We start from the raw sequence: 19,020 nt of genomic DNA on the forward strand, positions 1-19,020 counted from the left end.
CATTAATGAGAATTTCCACCTTGGCCCCTTGCATGTCTGGGGTACTGATCCATGGTAGCTAGGGAGGTGTTTGGTGGTCCCTGGAGCCTCAGGTAATGTCTGGCACTTGGTCTGCTAGATGTGGGAATGTTGCCTCTGCGTGTCTGAATGGCAGAACCAGGGCTCTAGGCCTCAACCCCAATGCACTAAGGGCAGAATTGGGATTCCTGGCCCTCTGGCCTGGGGCCTATAGTTTAATAGCTGGGGAGGTCTTCCATGGACCCTGGGGTCTCTTGGTGAGGTCTGGTGCTAGGGAAGCCAGGCATGGGAAGGAAGGTTAGTGCCCCTGCATGGCTAAAGTGCAGAACCAGGGCTGTTGGTCTCAGTTCCTACGTGTTAGGAACAGAATCATGTCTCCCTGCCCCTGGCCTGGGGCTTGCTTGCTGGTGGCTGAGGACATGTTCTGCAGACCATGAGGCCTCCCAATGAGGTCTAGCATGAGGGACGTCAAGGATAGGAATGATGGACTCCATCCCCCTCATTTCTGAAGGGTGGAACTACAGCTCTAGGCCTTGACCCCAATGCTCTAGGGGCAGAATTTGGGTCCTTTGGTCCCCTGCCCTGGATTTGAAGCCTTGCACAGCTGATCAATGTTGAAACTCACTGCCTGCAACTTCCTGGCCTCAGAGCCTGGTTATGACAATGACATCATCACCCAGAGCTCTGGACACCAGCAGTGGCACCTGCAACCAAGGAAAAAAATAGAGGAAACTGGCTACAGCTTTCTGAGCTAACTGCAGTTCTGCTAAGGGGTGGCACTAATAGGCTGGGCAAGCATGAGCACCTGGGAGCAAAGCCAGGTATCATCCCCAGCCAGGAGTCTGATTCTTCGGCATACTGGGCTGTCTGCCTAGTTTGGGTTTGAAAGGTCCTCCTGACCTGAGCACCTCTGCCAACCTCAGTCTCTTGGCCTGCATCGGAAGATGATCATGTGCCCTGGTAAACTGCAGGAGAAACCCCCTCACTTCCTACCTGATGATATCATTGCAAGAGGACGAGGGCTTCCCTCCCAATGGGCAAGGCAGCGAGTCACAATGACTTGCAGTTGGGCCCTTGGAATGGTTAACCTGAGAGCACGTCCACGACCAATTGCAGAAAATAACATCAATCATTACAACCACCGAAAGCCAAAAATTAACTCCCTTTGCCTGCCCACCTTCAAGGCTTACTGCAGGCCAAGGGAGGCCAAGTGGAGTAGCTCCTGAGCTGTGTCGCCGGGGGAGATGGGGACTGCTTTCCTCTCAGAGCTTGTGAGTAGCCTGATGTTGCTCTCTTGGGGTGTCAAAGGCATCAGACTGGTCCATCCCAGTGGGCAGAGGACACCCCTATGAAAGGCCAAGTGGGCCGCCCTCCGCTTGGTTTCTTTCTACGTTTCTTGCTTCAGTAAATTGCTCCTCTATACTCCTGAAGCCAGGGCCAGCCCCAGAGCTCTCCGCACCAGGGCCAGCCCCACGGCCCCCCTTCCTATGCCCCCCACTCACCAGGCATCTACGGTGACTGCAGTCCTGGCGAGCCAGACACTTGTGGTGCTGCCTGCAAAGTATGGCTCCTGGACGGTGACGTGATGACATCTGGGAGGCCCATTTTGGGCCAAATTGACCCGAGGAAGGCAGGTGAGCCCACAGGAGCCACTACTCTGCCCTCCCAGGCACAGTGATGCCAGAGGTGCCCCTCCCAAAGCACAGGGGCCAATTTCAAGGAATTGGGCAAATCGCCCTAAGACCAGCCCTGCTCAGCACCTGAGGCAGTATGCCCTCACCCTGCCTCAATCCCCCCATGTCACCTTTGCAGACACACATACCTCCCCATAGACGTGGGGGAAGGCAAGTGAGCGGGTACCCACCACCTCTCCAGCCTTGCCTGTTGCTTGCTGCTTCAGTTTGATATGAAACGAAACAGTGTGATCTGAATTCTGGCTTGTTTGGCTTCCAGTCACATCAAACATAAGCAATGTGGAGCAGCAACCCTACAAGCTGTAAGGAGACTAAAGGGAAGAGACTCAGTCCCCTGGTCCTGCCTCCTTGGTGCTGCTAAGCATCAAAGAAGTGAGGAGGGGTGATCTGGGGTAGGGCTGTCTCCCCCCACTTCTTTCAGCAGTGCTGGAGGGGGCTCTTTATCCCTTCACCACTCATCATCCTCACATGGAGTGCAGGGGGAACGTATCCATGTGCACTGAAGTGCTCAGATGGCCGCTGTAGTTGGCACGACCTGTTGTGCCAAGTGAAGGCAGGTTCTAGAATGATTTAATGCTCTCTTTGCAGATCCAGTATCGGCGCCTACTGCAAATGCTGCTGGTGCTAGGGATGGGTGGGACTCTCCTGGTGGGCTTCCAGATGTCTGTGATCGCCTACCCTTCCCAGGTAAGCCGTGCCATAGCCAAAGAGCTTTTGTGGATACCCGTCCACAGAGCTCAGACTGGCCAGAGCCCTGATTGGTGCCAGGGCTCCTTCGGCTGTCCCTCTTCTGTCGGTCTATGTTATGATGCCATTGTACAAATGGATGGTCAAGGCCGTACCTGGAGTTTTGCGTTCAGTTCTGGCCGCCACATCTCAAAAAGGATGTGGTGGAACTGGAGAAGACGCGAATGATTTCCCTTACGAGGTAAGGCTGTAGTGTTTGGGCTTTTCAGTCTAGAAAAAAGGTGCCTGAGGGGGGGGACATGACTGAGAGATACAAAATTATGCAGGAGATGGATAGAGTGGAGAGAGGGGTGTTCTTTTCCCCCTCATGCAACACCAGAACCAGGAGACATCCACTAAAATTGAGTGTTGGGAGAGTCAGGACAGGCAAAAGAAAACGTTTCTTTACCCAGCATGTAGTTCTTTTTTTTTAATTGGAAGGAGAGAGCCTTTCCTGTAAAGCAGAGTGAGTCCATGCTGGAGTTGTCTTGAGCTGATTTGTTTTGTTTTCCTCCCAGGACATCAAGAGCTTCATCAATGAGACCTGGGTAGAGCGCTACAGCACCCCTCTCCACCACGAAACCCTCACCCTGCTGTGGTCCACAGTTGTGTCAGTCTACTGCGTGGGAGGGCTGCTGGGCTGCCTGTGGAGTGGGCCCCTGGTGAAAAGCTATGGAAAGTAGGCCTCTTTCCTCTTCTTTTCGTTGTTGACATCCATGTTCTTGATATGTTTCAAGTTAAATCCAAGAAATCCTAAACAAAGAGAGCCATCCCTGGCTCAGATCTCACAACTGCCCAGAGCCCACTAGGCAGGTTGCTTCTAGTCTGCCTGTCTTCCCCACCTGCAGTTTGGGGTATTAATACTTCTCTTGCAAGCTTGCCACACCCTGTCCCAGCCTCACTTCCCTTTCAGAGTCCTGATAAGCAGGGCTTTTTTTCTAATGGAACGCGGGGAAGGAGTTCCTTTTTGCAGGGGCCCCTCCCCTTCGGAGGCATTCCAGGAGGGGGGGAGCAAAACAGAGGCAGAGTAGACAGGCACAGGATTGGGCCCTGAGGCTGCCATCCTATCCACAGTAAGCCCCATTCACTAAAGTGGACTTCTGAGTAGACATGCATAGGATTGGGCTCTTAGGCTGCAATCCTAGGCATTTTCCTGGGAGTAAGCTCCATTAACTAGAACGAGACTTACTTCAGAGTAGACATACCTAGGATTGGGCTCTTAATCCTGGCAGAGATATATATCTGCATCCGTTTTCACATGCTAAGGGCAGGTGAAAAGGGATTCTACGTGTGTACAACGTGATGTCCAGCCTTGCCAGAGATCCTCCTCATCCTTCCCCCACAAGCATGCCCTCCGCCAGCCAGCGTTTGCAGCTCCTCTCCAGCAATGCACAGCAGCTGCTCAGGGCAGCAGAGAACATACAATTGCATGCCAAGCGCCTTCCCAAAGACACAGAGTATTCTGATACCTGAATTAAACCATATTTAATTGCTTGTTTGCAAAAGTAGCTGTTTCTATGTGCACCTAAGGACCCCTCTCGTGTAAGAATTTCTTTTTTGTTCTTACTCCCACAGTTACTTAGAGTAATTTTACTACATGGAACTCATGTAAGCCATTTTTCGGAATCCATTCACTGCTTCCTCTCCTCGAAGTAGTGCCACACTACATGCTACAAGTGCACCTGTACAGTATTTTTCCCCATGTATAGAAAAAATAGCTAGGGGGAAGGGGATGTGGAGATTGACAGCCCAATCCTATGCATGTCTACTCAGAAGTAAGTTCATCTTTAGGAGGGAAGCACATAAAAAATATTTTATTTCTCCAATAAAAAATGGTTTAAAAATAAATAAATAAATAAAAGATTAACAAGTTTGAGTTCCTGCACTTTTTTCCCCCACAAAAAAAGCACTGGTGATAAAAGGGATGGGGCAAGAGCCTTGGAGGAATAGAGATTCATAAAATGAGTACAGAGCAACCCCAGCCCCTCTTCCACTGTTCAAAGGATCTTGCAGCAGAATGAAAAGGCTAGACAGTGGTTCTTAAAGGTTTTTGTTCAGGGACCCAGTTTTTAGAATGACAGTCTCTTGGGCTACACCAGAAGTGATGTCATTAACCTGGAAGTGATGTCATGGCCAGAAGTGACATCATCAGTTTAGGCTTCAAACCTAAGCCGCAATCAGCCAAAGGTCCCATTACCCAGTGCGCTTGTGCATTTGTCATAGCTCAGAATTCAAACGTTCCAGCTTGGAAGTCAAAGCAGAATGCAGGCTTGGATCCTTCTCCAACCACACAGCCCTCCCCACTTTCCAGCACCCCAACTTCCCATTAATTCAGGGTAAAACACCCTGCCTCTTTCCCACTGGGAGCCCACCCTGTCCAGCAGCTCTGTACACTGCATTTTCAGCTCTGTGTTTTCAATGGTGGCTGAGCTAGGTGCTACCCAGCCCACCTGAAATTGGCTCATGGCCCACCTTGGGAGTCCAGACCCAGGGCTTGAGAATTGCTGGACTAGCAGAAAACAGAACACAATTACTAGCAGGCACACCAGGGATCTGTTTATCCACCCCGTAATTTGAGCTGAAAACCACAGCACTGTTGAACCCTGATTATTTATTTCTTTATTTACCCCACCATGGCCTGTGTTGCAGAAAGAAAGCCTTCCTGTGCAATGACCTGATCATCATTGCAGCCGCCCTCCTCATTGGCCTCAGCGAAGCAGCCAGATCTTTCGAAATGATTCTGCTGGGACGCTTCCTCTATGGCATCAGCGCAGGTAGGACCGCTTGGTTCCTGGACTGAAGGAGCCAAGCACAAGGGAGAGCCCTGGGCCTTGGGGCTCTTCTGGTGGAAGGGATTTTCAAGGGGAAATAGAAAGACAAGATGTGCATTCAGTGCTGAAAGAGCAGGAGGTCCACTGCCTCCACCCACCCACTGAGGATTTGTGACAGTCTGGGACACCACTAACTAGGACTTCACTAGCTTTTGGGAAGGAGGCTCCACCTGCTAACTGGGTAACCACCCCCCCTGAACTTTTCTAGGTCCTTCTGTCAGACATCTGAATGTACCCCCCCCAGCCATTTACAGATCAAAGTGGCAGGGTCTTGTGGGTGGTAGCCTGCCTCAGACTGGCAAAAAAGTCCTGTACACTGATACAGCAAAACCAATCAGCAAAACCAAGGAGGCATCCACTAAAATTGAGTGATGGGAGAGTTAGAACAGACAAAAATATTTCTGTACCCAGAGTGTTTTTAGTCTGTGGAACACCTTGCCACAGGATGTGATGATCGCAGCTGGTCTAGATGCCTTTCAAAGAGAAGAGTGGCCTTTGGCCTGATACAGTTTTTATGGCCCAGGTGTGTGTGTGTGTGTGTGTGTGTGTGTGTGAAATCCATCTAGCAAGCTGACGGTCACCTCCCTCCTTTTCACACAAGGCGTCTCAATGAACATCCACGGGCAGTACCTCGGAGAAGTGTCACCCAAGAAGCTGCGTGGCTTTGTCGCCACCACTGCTTCTGTGTTTCTCTCGCTTGGAAAAGCCTTGGGGCAAATCATGGCATTAAGGTAAAGCCCCCAGAACTCCTGATGTGCTGAGACTTTTCCCCACCCCACCCCCTCCCTCCTTCTTCGCACAAGCAGGACGGAGGCCCAGAGCTCAGCAGTGGAGCCCGCCTTGTCCATGCAAGAGGCTTCAGGTCAGAGGTATCATACACACAACTGAATAGGAGTTGTAGTATGAGCTTTGAGATGTGCAGATGGGAGCTGACTCAGACTAAACCTTATTGGTTCCCAGCTGTGTCATAAGAACACTTCAGGGTTGGTCTCAGGACTGGTGGAGTGCTATGCAGGCGCCACCACTCACCTGGCAGCCGTAGCAACTACAACTATGGTGAGTTTGCGGTGCTGCGTTGAAAGTATGGCACCAGTGACATGATAACATCACCACCAACTTCTTTCAGGAAGCCCATTTCAGGCCAAACAGTCCCGGGAAGGGCAAGCAAGCCCACACTCCACTCGGTGTGCTGCATCCCCTCCCCCAGAGACTGGACCCCAATGTTACAACATAGATCACATTGCCCTAAGGCTGGCCCTGAGTGGTGTCACCCCCCAAGGGTGTCACCCGGTGTGGTCCACACACCACTGGTAACACCACTGCTCCAGGTTACAGCCTGGTCAAATCTCCACTTACAAGGATCTCTTGAGCTATATCAGTGTGGCATTTCCCCAGAATTGCTCCAGTGTCCATGTCACATCTGTCTGTGCAACTTCTGCGACGATGGGGCTGCCATTGCCAGCATGTATGGAGACACAGCAGGGCACCTTGAGGACAGGATTGGGCCTTTTAGAGCATCAAGGACAACACCAACTTTGGGCCTCTTCCTTCTGCCCAGGGAACTTTTAGGCTCTCGGTGGCCACTGCTGCTGGCCCTGTGCGGAGTCCCGGCCCTGATGCAGCTGCTGCTCTTGCCGTTCTTCCCAGAGTCCCCACCGTACCTCTTGATCCAGAAGGAAGACAAAGAAGGTGCTTTAAAAGGTACTTGGAGGGAGCTTTTTTCTCCTTGCTTGTGCTGCTCCTTTCATTGCTGTTCAAAAGTTCAGTTTATTTACAAATTTATACCCCACTTTGGCTGCAATTCTAACCACACTTTCCTGAGAGTAAGCCCCATTGAACAAAATAAGACTTACTTCTGAGTAGACCTGGTTAGGCTTGTGCCCTTTATCTCCCTAGCAGGCATTCAAAGTGGCTTACAAAAATCATAAAAATATAAACATTATAAAATATAAAATAAAAAATACAAACATTAAGATCTTCTGAGAACAGCAGACAACCTAAAAACCTCATTAAAAGCCAACAGCAAGAGAAAAGCAGGAAAACTTATTAAAAAGAACACAAGCCCATAAAACTAATTAGCAGAAAAACCCTAAATGTCCATATTAAGAAGCCTGAAACTCAAAAGGCTAGAGTTAAAAGCCTCTAAGGAGGGAGAAGTTCGTAGGGGAATTCCAGAGGCCCTATTTTTTGCCACCACCCCTCTCACCTTCAAAGGTGGTGACACCAGTAAAAAGGCCCTCTCTGATGACCAGAGAGGACAAACCTGTACTGTACTGTACAGTACAGCCTCCCTACTGTTTATAGGAAGGCTGTCTTTCAACTACAGTACCTTTCTCCCATGCCAGGTATTTAGTTGTGTTTAATTGTGGACAGTGGGTGAGAGCGCCAGCACTGGAGCTCTGGACATCTTGTTCTACCTGCCAAATAGACAGGAGTGTGTGTGTGGAGGGGAGGGAGGCCAGTTTGGATTGAGCTGAATTTGCCTGATCCGGGAGGAGGGGGGTGGGCTGGAGGCGTGCCGGGGGGGGGGGAGGCAGGTCCGTGGAGCTCTGCTCTGCACAGTGGCATCATTAGGGTTCGCGTCACCCGGTGCGGGATACCAGCGCGTCACCCCCCTTGCAGTGGGCGGGGCAACATCCCAGGTGGTGGGTGTGGTGATGTACCATCATTCCGCCCCCACTGGTTTTTGGGCTATACCTTTTGATAGAACAAAGATAGAACACATTCTGCATGAAATGACGCATTGATTGATATATAACATGCTGGTATTCCTCCAAACTGTGATTTTAGTGATTTTGGTCACTAGTGGTGCCACCCCCCCCCCAGAATCCCCACCCCCCACAAACAGGTTAAATCTAGGCCCAGTCTGAACCAGTTGGAGGGCTTCCACTGCCTCTCTGCGACTGGTGGGAAAGGAGGCACTTAGTGGGAGGAAGGAATCTGAGGTTCAGTAGCCAGGGACAGCAGGCAGCCCCACACACCACACAGCTGCTTCGCTCCCAGCCCTCCCCCAGGCAGCTGCAGGACACCATCCAAAGCATGCGCCTGCCCACATGGCTTTGCCAGGACAGGCGAGTGACTCTGGGAGTGCAGTGCCTGCTCCAGGATATGGACTCTGTCTGCAGTGGCTCTGGGCGCAATCCTAACCCACTTTCCAGCAGCCACATAAGGGCAATGCAGCTTGAGGTGTGGGAACCAACATCCCTTACTTTGAGGACGCCTCTGCGGGTGCCCCCAACTGCAACTGCTGGAGAGTGGGTGAGGATTTGGGCCTTAGTGGCTTGGAAAGGCCCTGGCCAGTGGTCCCCTCCTTTTGTCTGGCAGAGAGAATATAGAGCCCAATCCAAGAGACTCAGAGCTCTAGTGAATGGAGTTGACTCCCAGGAAAGTGTGGATGGGAAGGCAGTCTCAGATGTGGCTTTAGAAACCAGGCAAACTGTCAGGGAGCAGAAATGCCACTCTCCAGAGGCAGTGCCTCCTTCCTGTGGGGCAGTGCACACAAGGTTGGCAGGGCTTTTGCAAGGGACTGACTGGATGTTGGCAGTGGTGGGGCCAACACTGATGAGGCATAACCTCTTCCAGACCCACCTCCAGCAGCGTCCTGCTGCTGCCCGAGGCAGGCATCTTACAGGCCCCTGTGAGACTCGCCCCCCCTTCTATACCTCCTACTGGCACCTGGGCTTGGGAATGGGCGAAGAGGGACCCAGTTCTGCCCCGGGACAGTCAGGAGGAGGAAGAGGGAGGGGGGAGAAGGGGGCCTGGCTGGGGGTCTTCCAGCCCCCCCCCGCAAAAAGTGACCCGGGCGACATGCCGGGGGGTCTTGCCCCCGCCCCAGCGCCGCGTCCGGTCTGGGGTGAGAACCAGCCGCTGCCCCTCCAAGAAGGCGCGCAGCGCGGGGGCCAGTCACAGCCGTGAGAGCTCCACGCTTATGACTCGCCTCCTGCGCACGGCCCCTCCCCTTGGGGACCGAGCGCCGTCCTCGCCCGCGGGGCCACACGCAGCGGTGAGCGCCTCCTCCGCGCGCCGCCCCTTAAGGCGGAGCCTGTGACGGCTCGGGGGCGGGGCCGCGGGGGGCTCGACCGCACCAGCGCTCGGGGGCGGGGCCGGAGCCGGGGGCGGGGCTTGACGGCGAGCCCGGTGCTCGGGGGGGCGCGGCTTGCGGTCTGCAGCTGCTCCCGCCATGGGCTTGCTCCAGTGCCTGGACCGCGGGCGAAGGGCAGGGGGGTCGCGGTCCTCACACTGCACCGCGTGGGGGCCAGGCTGCCAGGGGCAGGCCTGCCACACCTCCCTGGGAGGGAGCCGCACCGGCCACACTGGCACCTGCTTCCGAGTAGACCTGCACAGGGCGGTACTCTCAGGCTACAGTCCTGTCCACGCCTCCCTGGGAGGAAGCCCCACTGGCCACACTGGCACCTGCTTCCGAGTAGACCTGCACAGGGCGGCACTCTCAGGCTACAGTCCTGTCCACGCCTCCCTGGGAGGAAGCCCCACTGGCCACACTGGCACCTGCTTCCGAGTAGACCTTAAGTTTGCAGACGACACCAAACTTTTCCGAGTGGTAAAGACCAGAAGTGATTGTGAGGAGCTCCAGAAGGATCTCTCCAGACTGGCAGAATGGGCAGCAAAATGGCAGATGCGCTTCAATGTCGGTAAGTGTAAAGTCATGCACATTGGGGCAAAAAATCAAAACTTTAGATATAGGTTGATGGGTTCTGAGCTGTCTGTGACAGATCAGGAGAGAGATCTTGGGGTGGTGGTGGACAGGTCGATGAAAGTGTCGACCCAATGTGCGGCGGCAGTGAAGAAGGCCAATTCTATGCTTGGGATCATTAGGAAGGGTATTGAGAACAAAACGGCTAATATTATAATGCCGTTGTACAAATCGATGGTAAGGCCACACCTGGAGTATTGTGTCCAGTTCTGGTCGCCGCATCTCAAAAAAGACATAGTGGAAATGGAGAAGGTGCAAAAGAGAGCGACTAAGCTGATTACGGGGCTGGGGCACCTTCCTTATGAGGAAAGGCTACGGCGTTTGGGCCTCTTCAGCCTAGAAAAGAGACGCTTGAGGGGGGACATGATTGAGACATACAAAATTATGCAGGGGATGGACAGAGTGGATAGGGAGATGCTCTTTACACTCTCACATAATACCAGAACCAGGGGACATCCACTAAAATTGAGTGTTGGGCGGGTTAGGACAGACAAAAGAAAATATTTCTTTACTCAGCGCGTGGTCAGTCTGTGGAACTCCTTGCCACAGGATGTGGTGCTGGCGTCTAGCCTAGACGCCTTTAAAAGTGGATTGGACGAGTTTCTGGAGGAAAAATCCATTATGGGGTACAAGCCATGATGTGTATGCGCAACCTCCTGATTTTAGGAATGGGTTAAGTCAGAATGCCAGATGTAGGGGAGAGCACCAGGACGAGGTCTCTTGTTATCTGGTGTGCTCCCTGGGGCATTTGGTGGGCCGCTGTGAGATACAGGAAGCTGGACTAGATGGGCCTATGGCCTGATCCAGTGGGGCTGTTCTTATGTTCTTATGTTCTTATGTTATGACCTGCACAGGGCAGCACTCTCAGTCCCGCCCACCGCGATTTTAGCGTGTCACCCCCCCAGTGCGCATTACCCCCCCCCGTGCGAGTCACCCAGTGCTGTCTGCACACCCCACATCTCCCTAGCGACGCCACTGGCTCTGCAGGATCCAAGGTGCTCGTGAAGGGCTCTGCATCTTTTGGTTGGCGGTAAAGTGAGCAGCCTGCTTCCCTTACCCGGGAGAAGGGGATGAACAAAAACATAAAATCCAATGGGTTTTTAAATCCAGTGCAGCCGTACCACTGCGTTCTGTGGTGGGAAGCAGTCAGAGGCCTCCTCATGGTATGGGAACATTGGGTCCCAATCCTGAGCTGGACTGTTAGTAAAAATATTGATTTTATTTTTTTGTTTAGAAAAAATGTTCAAAATGTCTGTTTATGCAGGCAACCAAACATGCAGGCAACCAGCCTGCCCCCCACAGAGAGGCGACTAAAACGTTCCTGCTTCCTGTTAATGTTCAGTTAGGGCCCCATCCTATCCAACTTTTTAGCACTGGTGCAGCCGCAATGCAGTTCTGAGATAAGGGACCCAATGTTCCCATACCATGAGGAGGCCTCTGACTGCTTCCCACCACAGAACACAGTGGTACGGCTGCACTGGCACCGGAAAATTGGATAGGATTGAGCTGTTAGTTTCTCTCTAGCGTGCAGTTTGCCTGCCTGCACCTTTGGTTAAGCAAGAATGTTAAGCTAGAAACACCTGTGCCTACAAGTGCTATACAAAACACAAAGGTATTATAATGGATGTGGGGGGCACAGGGTGTCCCCCCAGATCCATGAATGTGAAACCATGGATACCAAATCTGCAGATATAGGGGGGCACCTGTCTTGGTTGGCTGACATATGGGTAATAGAGTGGAGTGGCTTTTGAATGATGGTGCCCTGTTCATTCTCCCATGAAGCCATGAAAGACCTCTGGGGTGAAGGACTTCACCAAGCTGAGATGGAGGACATGATGAAGGAGAAGGCGACCACCAAGACTGCCAAGAACTTAGGCGTTCTGGATCTGATGAAGGCGCGATCCCTCCGGAAGCCCCTCTATGTCACAGTCCTGCTGATCATGAGTCTACAGCTGTGCGGTTTAACTGCAGTTGAGTAAGAATTAGGCACTCGGAGCCAGGAAAATAATTTCTTGCCCTTGGGTGCCATACACTTTCCCCATTGATGGGACACTCCCAGTAGACCAGTGGTGTAGCTAAGGGGGTCAAGGGGGTAGGTTATCACAGATACAACGCCTGGGGGTGTCAGAGGTGCCTTTCTGAGGCCTGGGGAGGCCACACACAACCGCCTCAAGCCTTGGAAGGCATTAGGATTGGGCCAAACATACTTGGCGGCCGTGCCAACTGCACACTGTTGCTGGTGCAACTTCTGTCATAGCTTAAGCCCACCCAGGCAACGCTATGTTCACACAGCACCAATGTGGTGTCTCTGTGGCATCAGCATGACGTTGGCACGTCATCAACATGGTCATCAGGGTGACGTAAGTGTGACAACCACGGAGCCAACTGCAGCATCCATCCAGCCCCAATAACAGCAGCCAGAGAAGTACCACCAGGGGAGCTGAGCAGGGGGTAGAGCGGCTTCAGGACCAAGGAGTGGCCACCACTGGGGGCATCTCCCCTGCCAACCAGTAGGAATGAGCAATGCTGTAACAGGCACCTTCAACAACATGGGGAGGTGCCTCAAGGACATCACACAAGAATTCAGGCTCACACACGCACACAAGATGACCCAAGAATGTCACTGCACCCCCACCATCTGCAAGAGCTCCCATGGCATCAGCAGCTAAGGGGCAAAAGCTAAGAAATGCCAGAAATCTCCATGACCCAGTTCAAGGTCCCTCTCCCACCCTGCTTTGACATGCCAGCGACAGCCCCCTGTTCACACCCTCTGCCGGGTCTGGCTTTGTCTCTTCCAGATCTACTTCTACACCATTGAAGTTTTCCGCACGGCAAAGCTGGAGGAAGCCCTGATCCCTTACGTGGCGCTGGGACTCGGTACCTCTGAGTTCATCTCTGTGATCCTCTGTGTAAGTCCAACCTGACTGGAGCCAGGAAAGGGAGAGTCTAGATGCATGGGGCAGGCAGGGCTGGATTAAGCTAGTGAGGGGCCTGTAGCATATAAAGGGACCCCAATTTTTTTTAAAAAAAACTACAAATAAACATTAAAACCAGCATTGCTCAAACTGTGAATTGGGACCTACTTGGAGAGTTGGAACCCGATTTCTGGTGGGTCCCACAGAGCCTCCAATGAAAACATGGGTGATGGAAAGATCAGATAACTCAAGCCCTGAGGCTATACCAAAATCAGAGCTGCTAATTGTCCTGCAGACAGCTAAGCTCCTGCAGCTTCCAAAGAGATGAGCTCCTGCAGTTTGCAAGCTTATGTCAGTATAGGGAGATCAATGTTTGAGTTTCTTTTTTCTGATATGTTTTTTCTTCCCATCAGTGACAGGCAGTGGGGACAGGTGAAGGCTGGGTCACATAGCTAAGCCCCTCAGGCCTTGAGGCTATCCATTAAGGCTGCCTCATGATGAGAAATGGATCAAGTTACTCCTCCCAATAAATACGTAAATAAAAATATTGCTTGTAAGAATCTGATCTATAAAGAAATATTATTTCTTTATAGATCAGATAGGTGGGTCCTGATAGAGAGTCATTTTAAAAAGTGGGTCCCGGAATACCAGGTGCTATAGGCTTGTACCATAGTCTTTCGAGACTGAAGGTTGCCAACCAATCAGTGCTAAAAGGCTTGAGAACCACTGTATTAAAACATTAGGATTGTGCCCACAGTAAAGTTAAATCTGAACAAAATCATTTATTTGCATCATGCTATTCACAAGTCCATAATGATGACGTCCCGTGCCAGATCATGAGATGCCGATCTCACCAGAGGTGACTGGCAAGCATTTAGTGTGGGGCCCTCAAAAATGCATATGCGACTTGTACGGGACCATGAAAGGCCTGGGGCTGGCAGCCGAATGAAAGGACCAGCAGAGGAGAAGGCCAGAGTGCAGCTTCCACTGTGGGAAGTCTGGCTTGCAATTGGGTCCCCAGGCACACCCCGTCCTAGTGCTGGCTACAGTCAGTGTGAGCCCAGTGGCCATGCTGTGCCAGCGCCGAGTAGGACTGGGCCAGCGCCAATCATCACCCCAGCCAATCTTGTTTTGTAATGTTGGATGTTAGAACATCATCACAAAAATCTGCATCAATTAGATCACGGGTGTCCAAACATTTTGACAGGAGGGCCACGTCATCTCTCTGACACTGTGTTGGGGGTAAAATTTGAATAAATTTACATAAATGAATATATTAGAGATGGAACTTATATGAATGAATGAAGGCCTTGCACAAAGCAAGGCCAGCCTTTCCTTCACTGCCGCATCACAGATGTGAAACAGCAAGTAGTGGAGGGAGCCCTCGTCCCACAGCTCAGGTGAGAGGTGCAACAGTCGGCCTCACAGTGAGAGCAGTTGCATCAGGCCAGCATGGGCTCCAGCAAGTCTCCGGGGGCCAGAAGCTCATTGGAGACTAGGGCTTCCTGCAGGCCGGATTGGGAGCCCCCTAGGGCCGCAAGTGGCCCCCGGGCCAGGGTTTGGGCACCCCTGATTTAGACTGTGGAAACATTCTGTCTTTTCATCTGCTGGTTCCTTGATGTCTTCTGGCATATCTAAATATTAGGGGGAAAAGCCATACAACAGCTTGCTTCAAAAAGACTACCATGTTCAAGAAAAAAATGATATTTTTTCATAATATATATGAAGAGCATCACCAGTTTGTAACATCTATCATCTAATATTTGGCTGTTGATGGCCAGTACACATGCTGGACAAATCTATTAACCAAATCTATTTATTTATGAATTTGTTTGTCTGTAGGCCGGCATCCTTGATCCAACACTATGGGACTATCTGTCAACCCATAGCCCACATACCAAGGGGGGATGCGGGGGGAGGGGAAGTATTTTTAACAGCATTCCTACTTGGCTTCTCTTGTTATCTCCCATTCACATTACCATGTGTTAACATCTCTGGACCATATTATGGCTACATAAAGCTCTTGAAAGTGGGTTGAGCCTGGTGAGTGGGGAAGGGGCTGTCCTCCTCCTCCTGCACTGGAATATCTCCAAGTGTCACCAGCCAAGTCCCCCTGCCCCCCCTTCTCCTGAGCAACCACCTTCTGCTTTCACCCCCTGGAAAGGCCAGCTCAGTGGCCTTTCAGTTTGGGGGGCTGCCCTTTTTTTGCCTTCTTGTCTGGTAAGTGTATTTTTGATCCAACCAGAGCTCCATCATTGACCGCTTTGGCCGGAAGATTCTCCTGTGGGGAGGTTTTGGGCTGATGGCCATGGTGATGGCTCTCCTTGTCGTGACCCTCTCTCTTCAGGTAAGCCCCCCTTTGGACCATGCCTGGCTCCCAGCTCTCAGGTGGATCAGATTTTGGGGAGATGGGGACAGAGCTTTCACTCCCTCATCTCAGCTAGGCAGTTGCAGAATAACTCCTGTGTTTGAGCACTTCTTGGTTGCTGCATCTTGAGTGCCATCCCCCCCCAGCTGAGCCACAGGAGGCCTCGTGGATGGCAGGCGCTGTGGCCTCTGTGATAGCCATGGAAAGAATCGATTGTGCTTGGAATCTGCAGCCAACCTAGTTCCCCCCCCCCCCAAAAAAAACAATTCCCTATCCACTGGGCTGTGCCAGATTCTGCACAATCCTTCCCTACACATCCCAGCAACTGAAAACTGAAATTATACACATGATTTCAAGAGGAATAGTCCCAGGCCAGGCAATCCTATGCATGTCTGCTCCAAAGTGAGCCCCAGTGAGGCTTCCTCCCAGGAAAGCAGGCATAGGATTGCAGCCAAAGTAAAAATAAATGTGAAATCCAAGACTTCCCTGACTTGCAATTGCAGCACCCTGCAGGCACCCTAGGAAAAGCTTTTCCTAGGAGTTCTCTCCTTCTTGGCTGGTCAGCACCTTGGCTTGGCTGGGATCTTGCAAAACCCAAGGCACATCTCTTGCTCTGCCTTCTCAAGCCAGCTGGGCAGCTTCCCTTTATCTCTTCCCTCAAATGGAAACAGGTTTGATCCTACAGTCTTCTAGAAACGGCCTTCATTGCCAAAGCATCCAGTGTTCCTACACCTCATATTCCTAGGTGTGGAGTGAATCTGGGCAACTGCTTTTTGCTGTGTGTTTTTAAAAAAATAACTTGCAGTTACTTTTGCCATTGCCAGAACATCAAATAAAAGTAGGTTTCTGACCAGGTTCTGTGGCCAGTTGTATTGGATCTCTTCCCAGCTGGAGATGTCCTCTCATGGTGGCAATAGACCCCCTTGTTCCGTGGAGCACTTTTGGGTGGATTCAAGAGACCCTTATGTTCTGTGGCAGCAAAACTCTGCACACAGCAAGAAGAAATACCTTGACTGGGTCAGTGGTACACCAACTTACCAGGCAACCCAGGGTGGCAACTCCATGTGTCACCCCCTCTCGTGACCCAAGAGTAATTGGCGGCGATGTGATGGTGTCACCCCATCACCACCAATTTTGGATGGTAGCAGCAATCAACTACCCTAAAAGTGGGCACTTTCAGCTCGGCCGAGTTTCAGGATAGCCAGTCGTGAGGAGCAGGAGGTGGTGGCAAGCCACCAGTCAAGCTTGGAGTGGCCGCTTCTTTACGCAGCCCCTTCTGGCACCCACTTCTGGCCAAGCTTGGAGCATCAGAAACGGGTGCGGTTGATCTGAAAAACACAAGAGGCAATGGCCGCCATCTTGGCCTGGGCTTCTTGTGCACCCCCCATGTGACACTTACATGTGGAACCCAAGGTGTCCTGTCCCCTGCTCGGCACGCCACTGTTCTGAACTGAGGATGAAGCCTTATATAGTCACAGCAATGTCAATTGGCACCTTCTCCCTTCTCTTCCAGGATCTCTTCCCTTGGATGTCCTACTGCAGCATCACTCTCATCTTCCTGTTTGTGAGCTTTTATGGACTTGGACCATGTGCGTCAGGTGGAATCAAGGTTTTAGGGAAGGGACAGACCAGGGAATGCTCAGGGACCGGCAGCCCTTTGCCCCTACCTAGACAACAAAGGGGGGATTACAGCAGGTTGGGATCAGGTCCAGGGGGGCAGGACGGGACCTGTGGTGGGTCTCCAGTCTCATATTTTATTTATTTACTTTTTTGGTGTTGTGGTATGAAAAAAGGTTGCAGACCGCTGTTCTAGAGGACTGCCTCCCGCTACTGTGGGTGGGGGAGGGAGCAGGTGGAAGGGCAGGAATGCTTTAATCAAATGGCTTCTGTGCCATCAGCAGTTTTTAGTTGCTTGTTGCTATCGTGGTGCTCCTTCCCCCTCTTCTGACCCTTTTCCGTGCCCAACTATGCCAGTGAATTGGGACTGGCCAGGAAGGTAGGGTGCAGGCTGTCGCAGAAACAGCCCTCTTAATGGGAAGAGAGCAAGAGGGCGAGAGGGACTGCTTTGGGGGCAGCAGGAAGCAACCATTCTCAGGGACAACAAAGAGGTTTTGTTTTGTGTCTCCTCAGCGGGCGCCATCTTCGCAGTCCTGCTAGAGATTTTTAACCAGTCAGCAAGAGCTTCAGCATTCATCATCACAGGGATCATCAGCTGGGTGGGCCTCTTCATGAACGGGATGTGTTTCCCATTCATCGTGGTGAGTCTTCCTCTGTCACTGAGCCTCAGGTGTGTGTGTGTGGGGGGGGGGACATCATAACTCCTGTTGTTCACTTTGCATCACTTCCTGTGTCCACAATTCATATCAAGCCCCCAGCGGGCCTGGTGATGGGTCACCTGCCCTTGAAGAAAAGACACAGCAAAATTGCTGGGTTGCAGTGACTACCACTAAGGCTGCAGTCCTATGGACACTTTCCTGGGAGTAAGTCCCATTGAACACAATGGAACACTTCTGAGTAGACAGGTATAGGCTTGTGCTGTAAGAACTCTCTGAAAGAAAGCAATGTACTATAGTCATGATGAGAGCTCTCCAGGGTAGGCCAAAATCTGCAGGGTCTGTTCATTTCCCTGTGCAGGACCCATAGGGAACCTCATCCTCATCTCTGGTCTCTGTCTCTAGGAAGCCTTGGGTCAGTTCTGCTTCTTCATCTTCTTGGCTGTGCTCACTGGGGCAGCGGTCTTTGTCTACACCGTTCTCCCAGAGACAAAGGGGAAGTCGATTGCAGACATCACAGAAGAATTCAGCAGGATGCAGTTGAGAAAGAAAGGAACCCAGGAAGAAAATTCCCCCTGGAAGGATCACAGTCCCTGTACCAAGTTGTGATGGGTCTGGCAGTAGCAGAGATGAGAGCACTTCTTGGGTGGCACGGAGTCTTGTTGAGAGAAGCGTGGTCCTCAAGAGTCTGCGGGCAGCTCAAGGGACCACCAGACGCCCCTTCCAGGGTTGAGACACAGCTGCAGCTGGTGGTGTCACCAAGGGGTGCGGGGGTTGTAGACTGCAGTATGTGACACCCAAAGGGGGGGTGACACCCAGGGTGACCAGATATCCTCTTTTTCCAGGACATGTCCTGTTTTTTAGCCTTGTGTCTTGAAAAGAATTTAAGTGTCGTCCCGCAGGCCCCTGCAGGCAGCATGTAGCATTCTTGTAAATATTACCTTGTATGTAATAAATTATATGTAATATAGTTTTAAATTCAATAATGATATAGTGTTTTAATTAACCACATGAAATTAATATGCAATATTTTTCGCCTTTATTTTGTTGTGTCCTACATTTTTCTTGATGTCCTACATTTTGGGGTGCTTTGTCCTCTATTGTGGTTATGACATCTGATCCCCCTGGGGCCACACAAGTGGCCAACATTTTGGAAACCTTTTGGAAAATTTGTATATATACATAATACCGTCATGTTCTATAATTGGAAAGGTAATTTCATGCAGAGTGTAATGAAACAAATCTTGCTGAATTATCTGTATTCCATCAAACATTATGGCCGATTAACCAGAAAAAGAAAACACAACTGCCTTATGTAGCAGAAAGCTCACAACTGAGCCATGAGGCTGATTTTTCCAAGAGCCAATGAGGTGTTGTTATGACACAGCAGGGAACCAATCAGGTGTCAGTATGAGTCAGCTCTTATTTCTGTGTATCAGAGCCCTTCTAGAACTCTTATTCAGTGGTATGAGTGTCATCAAGTT

General features: G+C 51.3%; 1 protein-coding gene across 2 annotated transcripts; it reads left to right on the forward strand.

Moving 5' to 3' along the window:
* Positions 1-1,262: 1,262 nt before the first annotated feature.
* Positions 1,263-18,436, forward strand: LOC136634357 (solute carrier family 2, facilitated glucose transporter member 11-like). 2 transcript variants are annotated; one of them, XM_066609847.1, is made up of 12 exons: positions 1,263-1,289; positions 2,301-2,399; positions 2,957-3,117; positions 5,088-5,212; positions 5,871-6,000; positions 6,828-6,970; positions 11,763-11,950; positions 12,779-12,889; positions 15,141-15,242; positions 16,777-16,852; positions 17,394-17,521; positions 17,942-18,436. In XM_066609847.1, the coding sequence occupies exons 1-12, from the start codon at positions 1,263-1,265 to the stop codon at positions 18,143-18,145; spliced, it is 1,494 nt and encodes a 497-aa protein (XP_066465944.1). In that variant the 3' UTR covers positions 18,146-18,436. The 2 variants fall into 2 exon arrangements, with proteins under 2 accessions (XP_066465944.1, XP_066465945.1); XM_066609848.1 differs by lacking the exons at positions 1,263-1,289; positions 2,301-2,399; positions 2,957-3,117; ... (1 more) ...; positions 5,871-6,000; positions 6,828-6,970 and adding an exon at positions 9,419-9,918.
* The last annotated feature ends 584 nt before the right edge of the window (positions 18,437-19,020 follow it).

This window comes from Tiliqua scincoides, chromosome 14 (genome assembly GCF_035046505.1).
Source record: "Tiliqua scincoides isolate rTilSci1 chromosome 14, rTilSci1.hap2, whole genome shotgun sequence".
Lineage (NCBI taxonomy): Eukaryota > Metazoa > Chordata > Lepidosauria > Squamata > Scincidae > Tiliqua > Tiliqua scincoides.